At 44.3% G+C, this 8,445-nt stretch overlaps 1 protein-coding gene across 1 annotated transcript; it reads left to right on the forward strand. All coding sequences in view use genetic code 11, as the record gives it.

Moving 5' to 3' along the window:
- Positions 1-5,585: 5,585 nt before the first annotated feature.
- On the forward strand, positions 5,586-6,065 carry EGR_01069 (hypothetical protein; the record flags this gene model as incomplete). Its single annotated transcript, XM_024490318.1, has 1 exon — positions 5,586-6,065. The coding sequence occupies one exon, from the start codon at positions 5,586-5,588 to the stop codon at positions 6,063-6,065; it is 480 nt and encodes a 159-aa protein (XP_024355137.1).
- Between the last annotated feature and the right edge of the window lie 2,380 nt (positions 6,066-8,445).

An 8,445-nucleotide genomic window follows, 5' to 3' on the forward strand; every position in this document is an offset into this window, starting at 1 on the left:
GACACTTAAGGGGATCTTAAAATTGCCTTACCAGAAAGCTAAACCGAGCTACTCAATCGTAGCTTTATAATTAACTCTGCCAATAGACAACCAATGGATATAGCTTTAAAAATAATGGTTACAAATCCCTTGGAATGCCTGTATACAAGAGAAGTGCACACATTACATGCCAGGATTATTGCCATGATATTTTCAAGGAAACTAGTTAATCACCGTACGAAGTTCATTGAGAGCATTAAAATCGACCTTTGCAAGAATGCCAATGATTATAGGTCCCATAGAAATAATTACATACCGTCTTTCAATGTCTAAGGTATGCATAAGACGCCTGATACCAAAACACATAACCGCGAGCTAAAAAGGGGGAGAAAAACCGCAGGGAAGCGATTCACGCATATTGTGGAATAAGAAATAACGAACCGTGAAAGTAGACCTGCGCTGAAAGCCATAGTACATCAGGCTACATTGGCGGGCGACTTTAAAGGCACTCGAGTAACAAATGACAATGCAATATCCCACTACGCCAGTAGTAAACTAAAAGTTCCTTTTTTGCTTCTAAAAATTAACAATGGATATTTTTCGCTTTGCCGTAAGCCTAAAATATCGGCAGAATAAATGCAATATTAGAGCTGTATCAAAATGCAACAGCTACTGTACCTGCTTTATCAAGGAAATAAATCGTAGAAGAGCTGCTTTGTGCCACCTGTTAAAGTCCTGTGTATACTAAGCTTGAGATCTTTTTGTACTCAAGTGCTCATTTAATTACTCTTACTTTAAATCTATGGAAACCTATACTTATGGTCTAATGTTGTGCCTTTTCTGTGCCTACTTTGCACACAGAAGCAACAGATCTTGAAAATAGCTGTTTTGCGCTAAAATGGCATCCTTTTCTTATTTAATAAACTGTTGTGACTGCAAATACAGAAAGGGACTGCCATCGTTTTTCACCACTATATAGAAGAACAATGCACTTTATGTGCCCAAAATTCAAGTCTATTCTGCTATTCACACATGTAATACTGTATCACATTCAGTTTTTCACTCCTTATTGAATCGTTCCATCGCAAAACTTCCACGGGATACATTGCAGTTGTGTGAGAAGGTGTTATAGAAATTTTGAGTCGTCCAAATACCAGATAAATTAATGAGCCTCATTACAAGCTTTTCTACCGCGGCTGGTGTAGTAAGGTAGCTTCTTATCCTTTTTATCGGCTGATGTGCTACTGAGGTGCCACTTTCGTATGGACTTGCTATGTGATATGTTACCGTGGGTGTTACTTCTTTGGGTCCAATTTACTTTAGGATTGACACTTAAGGAGGCAAATATTGACAGGAAAAACTTAATCTTTTATGACGAGGGTAACGCTGGTGTTATTTTATTGCTTCAAAGGTTCCTTCAACCTAGGCTATCACGTAGTTTGCGCGGCCTGTGTCACTTATGGCTTTCTCATAGTCTTTGTAACTATTGTCTGCATTATCACAAAAAGTTGTTCCCGTCGCAGCAACAGGCCGAGAAAAATCAAGTGGATGGACTACACTCAATTTCAACCGTATGGTTTCGAGTCCACGAATTCATATCTCTTATTTCCAGACCGGTACTAGAGGAAGCTCAAGAATTCACATTTGAAGAATCTGATGGGAGCGACGCTGGAGTCGATTTGAAGGCAAGCAAGGAGGGAGCAAAAGGAAGACTCTGAACAAGCTGCCGGTTGTAGTGGCTTATTACACATATTTTATACTCTCTAGAATAAAATGTTATTTAATTTGCCCTTCTCTCATCAGACATTGTATACTTATGAGTTCTTATTAGGACAACGAGTTTCCTGAACTCGAATTAGTTTTTCTTCTCTACTATGTTATTCAATGAGTGTGGATTTGATGGGGAAAATAGACCCCAGGAAGACGCAGCCAGGCTAGTGTGTCTGGGTGAGGGAAGGGGTTCATTTGTAGTGCCTCAGCATTACTGAAGAAGGGAGAGCAGTGGGACTGAACTGGAAGAGGGCTTATTCTCAAATGCATAGAAAATTGAGCTATTTCCTAAAGAATTGTTGTTGTTGCCTAAGTCTGTTGGAAGAGAGGTGCTGGAAATCTCTATAGAGGAAGGACTTTACCCTTCCTCATCTTCTCCTGTTTGAACGCTGAAGACTCACCATACTTACAAATCAGTGAAATTAAGAGGCATCATTTCACGGTTGCAAGCGCTAGAGGTAGTTCACACACTGCATCAGCGAAACCTCGAAACAGAGGGCAAATAAAATAAGGTTTGATTGATAAATCCTATTATCACCTGCTAGACCTGAGGCTGCTTTGTGACTAGGAATATGCAGAATTAGGCAAGCAGAACATCCGCACAAATGATTGAGTCTGTCACTTGTAAAGAAGATTATATCTGGGATACCCAGGCATTAAGCTTTTATCGTGTTGGTAAATTCTTTAATCAAACATTTAGATTTAAGTACGTAGTGGCTAACATTTCTCGTTTACTGCGGACCTCAGCAAATTCCGATGCAACTAACTGCCTCTGTGTCGTGGCTTTGGTGCGCTGAAATGGTACGCACCTTTTTGCAGCTGGCTTTGCATTTGAATTCTCCTTACAACATTATGGTAAGTGCACAGGGTAAATATAACTGGTACGATTAACGTGTAATCATGTCCAAAACAGGCGTAAGGAAAGAGTCAGATTTGGCTACTAATTCTTGTGATACACACAACGATTGTTAATTTACCTATGATTCATGCCTTCAGCTATCCTATCTGTAAATTCTAACAAACAGGTAGCTGATTTCTAATCAGCAAAGGTCTATGAGAAAGCATTTACTTGGCAGACATTTAAGGTATTATTTGAGGCAAACATCCCAATCATTTAATTGCTAGCAGAGATGACGCCAAGAGACAACCTACTGATGTTTAACGCGATCGCTCGACCGTGATCATTATTGCGATTTTAATAAAGTTAGCGTCCTGTTACTTCAGCGCCTTTCCTTGAGGAGCTCTAATTCAGATGAGAGGCGCACTTCCTCGAGAATGCTTTTTACGCGGCACTTTACCGAATATTCGTTTTTCTAACAGTACGAACCATGCGACTTTTCACGTGTACACATTTAAACATGATTTTAATTCGTATATTTTTTTTATTAGCTTTGTCATTGCGTAGCATTTGGATGTGGCGCAGTAGCAGAGCGCACTGCCATTTATGCGGTGCGACCCCATCTCTGAAAACTGCGATTTGCGTAGCTCTCTTAGCGGAAGCCATACAATTATGACTGGGACGTTACAATTCAAAGGTGTGGAAAAAGGACTTTTTCTTCAGGACCACTTAGGACCATTAAACTAGTCAAGAGAAAGACCCATTCCTATGGGACAACGCAAGGCCTCAATCCCCAAAAGTAACTCGTAAAATTTACTCTTTACAATGAGATGGGATGGGATGGAATGGAAGAGGTATGCTCCCTCACCTCATCCTTTGTCTTCCCCAGATAGCCCCAGTTGGTCAGCTCCTTTTCTTACCATTCACAGTCAGACATTGAAACTAAAGCTGACACAAACGGATTTAATTGGTTTGTTTGCTTCCAGTGGCAGCATTTTATAAGCGTACTCATCGCATAAATGTGTCGTAGTGAGATAAAAAAGCAGATTTCAATGCACAACTTGTGCACACACCTCACTGTCTGCCCGAACATGTCTCAAGGCTACGTGATGAATGGTTGGTTGTCGAATTCTATAAAGCAATGATAATATAGAGCATACTATGCAAGAGCAGATGGAAATTGATGATAATTAGCTCAAATGCAGACTTGGATGGCAAGAGCTTAAGATAAGCTTTTATTTTGCTATCAAACGAATGGTTTGACTTTGACATGAAGTTTTGCTTTATAAAAGCTGCATTTCCATGCCCTCCTGACAAAGCTTTGTTGGTTGCTCTAAGTGCTGGTGTAGGAAGCGTGTGTCGGATTGGATGCACATGTGGTGGATAATGAGCGCTCGGTAAGGTAACATCCGGTTTCTCCCCAATTGCTGAAAGAACGGCAGCAAATCGGGCGATGGCGATACTTTACCACCACGTGCAACTGCGTTTGTGACACCTCTCATATTTGACCAAACGGTGAAAGCGCGTTGGCAGGCAGGACATGCGAAGGGCTCTCCTTCATGCCCATCAACTCGTCACCCTCAGGGACCCAGTTACATCAAAATAGTCTGTTACACAAGACTTGTTTCTAAGACTAATAACGACCTCACCACTACCTTCATCAAAGATTCTCATAAGCGCAGCTTACTTCACAACTTTCCCTTTTCCACGCATTCGCGTCCTCATTTCTCTCATCTACAAGGTCCACCTTGCTAGGACCCCTTGGAGAGGCAATGTCTTGGTTGTTTGCGACGGCTTTAACGAGATGAATGATAATGCCAATGTCGATGGTGGGTAGGGTGGCAGATTTAGTGGCACAGGCAGTGACGTTTGCATTGCTGATATCTATGCCGAGTAAGGCTATACAAGACCATATGAGTAAGAGCTGAAGTTTTAGACATAAGCAGAGGCGTGTTGGTGACAAAATCATGTCCATTAAGTCAAAGATTATTAATGGAGGAGGAGGGTGTGAAAATGCCTCCATTTAATAAGTAGATAGAATTGGTGACGAAAATGTGGGAGTGTGACACAGGAACTTCCACTAGCAAAATTCTCTCCACAGATTCCATGCTAATACTGTGGCAGTGATTCTGTGAAACTCACTGGTGCTGAAGACATTGATGATGATAACGGTGAGTGGAAAACGAGCAGAGAAAATGAAAACTTTCCAATCCTTCTTCTCCTCCACTGCTCCGTTTGAAATGTTAACGGTAAAAGTGGGTTCAAATGTGTTCCAATGACCATGTTAGCTTAAATAAACTTGGAGAATGTTTAGAACAGGAAATAGCTGGGTAAGTTGATTGCACCCATCGACTTCTGATTGCGCTGATTGAACTGCAGGGGGTTCCCGTGTTTCGAAGAGAGCTTCAAGCAAAACGGAGCTTCTATGTGGTGTCCCCATGTTATGTATGTGGGAGAGTCGACAATCAGTGGAAGACACGAGGGTACATCGCGCGGCATAGCAGCATTTGGAGTGATTGGCGTCAGCTTGCCATCGCGTATGCTTATATCCCAAAGCTCTCAAGCGTGTCTTTCCTTCCGCCCTCGCCATCCTGACTAAGGGCATGTGCATGACAAAACTTCCCGCACCTCTCATCCAAACCGTCATCAAGTGAACCCTTGAACGTGACTGTGCCTAACCAATTAACAAAGCCTCAATTTGAAAGTCAACTTGCGAAACACTTTCGCACTACATGAGAACTTAGTTATTCCAGCGTTTGCTTTACTTTAGCCCCTGCAGTCTGGGGAACAGATGAACTTGGCCATGCGAATCTGCAGGTTGCGAGATTGTGTGGCAGCAGTGCGTGGCGAATGTTCACGAATGCATTCTCTTCCCCTTCCCAGCACTGCTTCACGCAAACGAGATTCGCTGAACGCTGACGCATCGAAAGTGCGTTGGCGTTTCGTTGCACACGCGCACTGATTGCCGGTTCTACTTCGGCTTCACTGAGATGCGCCAATGCAACACTCCATTCAATGTGCCGCATGTGTTGACCAGGCGCACCACACTACCATAAAGCGGAGGAGCACAATGCGTTATTGGGATGATGGTGTGGAAGGAGTTGATGAGTGTAGATGGCTGTGGTGTGAGGGGATGCGCAAACGACTGACAGGCAGAGAGAAGGCAGGAGTGGAGGCAGCAGCAGCGGCAGCAGCAGCGGCAGCAGCAGCGGCAGCAGCAGCAGTTGTGACGTCACCGTTTGGTGTCACCACATGGGCGGCACACCAGGTGGGAGAGGTAATGGAATGGAAACACGTGCGAAGTCATGACTGCACCCCCATGCGTGTCGACCCCGACACAGCACGAGGCGGTTACACTCGTCAACGGTTTTGCCAGGATAACCAACCTTCAACCACATCTGTAGGATGGTTTGCGAGCGAGACGGTGGTGGCTCTCACGTGGCTTAGGAGACACACAATGAACAATCTGGAGACATAGGCGAAGAAATTGAAGCTGAGCCACGAGGAAGGCAGAACCTGTCCTGCATGAGGTGCATTAAGGGATAACAGGCGCGGACAGGCTTAAACTTCGGTTAGTGCGCAGTTATGACAGTTGGGAGAGGCTAAGATGCGCACCTTGAACACTCGCCAGAGGGAAGCTGTTTTCACTTCACGTGGATCACTAAATGTTGAAGAAAGCGTTTTCGGTATCAGCAAATGCTTGGCAGTGTAGCGAAGCAGTTGAGTGTCTTCAGTAGAGTGACAGCGGTGCAGAAGACGCAATGGTTGCCTAATTCCAGTGGACAGCATTACCTCAAACAAGAGGTTCCTCTCAGTTGGTTCATGCTCCATGTGCTGCTGCAGCAAGGATCGGTTGAAGTGCAGCTGGTGAGTAGCAATTTGACTTTAGCGAGTTTATTTTTACACCCAACGGACATAACCAAGTTAAAACTGGAAGTTAGTCACGACGTTTGCCTTCTCGAACCGTCAAGGCGTTAAAGCAACGAATTTGGACGACGTTTAAATGCCCTCTGGTAGATTTGTTTCCAACTTCACTAACCAGTGGGAAACCGAATAAGGTCTGTTGGCTGGTAGGGTCTTCTACAGGTTTACAATTTTAGGTTTAGTACGAATGCAATTTCTTCCCTCGCATTCGACATTTCTTTTGATCACCACTCTGCTTTTGTGAGATTTGCTTGGGCATTTTTTTGGAAGTGGGATATGCAAATGCATTTAATTGCTTAGGTGCGTCATTTATGACAGCACATGCGACCGAAAGTTGTGAGGGGATGGATCCCTTCCCCTCCTTCCCTCCCCTCCCCTCCCCTCCCCCTTCCCTCCGCTCCCCTCCGCGCAGTGTCACATGCACAAGTGAGCGGATTAGCCCACAAAGGGACGCCTTCAACGATTTCGGTTATTATCAGTGGAAGTGTAGGGAGCAGTCTGATTTTGAGGTGCTTCCTTTGCGGCCCTCATCTCTGTCTGTGGGAAAACTGATAAATCAATAGAAGGAGACACGTGGTCCCTCGTGGTCCTGAGAATCCTGCTAATTAAGGCCAGTAATATGTGCCTCGGATGGAGGTTGGAAGAGGTAACAAGTAAGCTGCCACTTTATCCTCTCCTAAAGCCTCAGTATTTGCCACTAATGGTTCTTTCTAGTGCAAAGCCCTTTTGGCTCGAGCACTATGCATACTAAGCGCTGACCTTTTCGAAGCTCTTTCTTTTTGTGTCTGGCATCGAAATACCTTCGATATCACTTCAAAATGGCCAAGTGCTTACAATATCTTGAGGAGTTAGCCTTAGAGTCTACTTGATGCTAACTGGATCGAGTGATGTCGAAGTCCATTATGGTGGTGAGGCAAAGTAAGGTACTCGATTTGGCTGTCACCACATCACCCTAACAGCGTGTTTAGGTGACGTCACGCTCACCAGCACTTGCTGGACCACACATATTGACTATCACTGTCAGTCCACCTCGGTGCACTGGCATCATCCTATCGCTGTGCTGCTTGCAAGAACCACCTACTCAGTTCTTTTGTCAGGTGCCGAATAGGCTATATTTGCCACACTGGCTACCACTAATCACTGTGGCATTGAAAACGCTCACAAACTAAACCCACTGGACATGCGTTCCAAGGGCAACTGTGCGGCAAATTGTGGAGCTCGACGACAAGTGGTTGTTGGACTCTGTTTAATCAAACGCAGTGAATTGCATCACCCATTTGTAGTGCTAACTTGCTTCGCTAATTCCTGTGTGACGAGAGGCGGTGAATGCTTGTTGAATTGGAAGGGAAAGGCAGTACCTGCTGAAGACTTGCAGCCTACATCCTACACCTACACTCATAGCACCTGAAGTGGATGAGGGCACCACATTATGGGGGAAATACTGCCACTTGTGCACATGACATGACAGATGGGAAGGGAGAGAAGGAGAGTGCTGTTATAAATAGGGAACCTAAGCAACTGAAATGCCTTCATGAATATCAACTGCCAAAAGGCAAATTTTCACAAGAGCAGATTGTCAATTAAATGGGTGCGTAACCTCGAGGAAGTGAAGTATTGGAGAAAGACTGGGATTTGTCAATGTGTAAAAGGCCCTGTCAGCTAAAAGAGCTTATTTGGTTTCCGTTTGATGTGGGACTTTAAAGAAGTAGCTACTGCAGAGCATCCAAATTTAATCCAACATCGATGATTTGCTCTTCGCTTTAGTTTGTTCGTCAACTTCTTTTGGAGTAGGGCAAACCGCACGTAGTTACCAAAGGAGGAGTGTCGACCTGTGACAAACAAATGCATGAGTGAAGCGATACACCCTAAGGCGTGAATGCATTTACTCCAAATTGGAGCCATGCAAGCGGGACAAGTTTGATGACAGAGGTTTC

The sequence above is a fragment of the Echinococcus granulosus genome (genome assembly GCF_000524195.1).
Source record: "Echinococcus granulosus chromosome Unknown EG_S00004, whole genome shotgun sequence".
Classification (NCBI taxonomy): Eukaryota; Metazoa; Platyhelminthes; class Cestoda; order Cyclophyllidea; family Taeniidae; genus Echinococcus; species Echinococcus granulosus.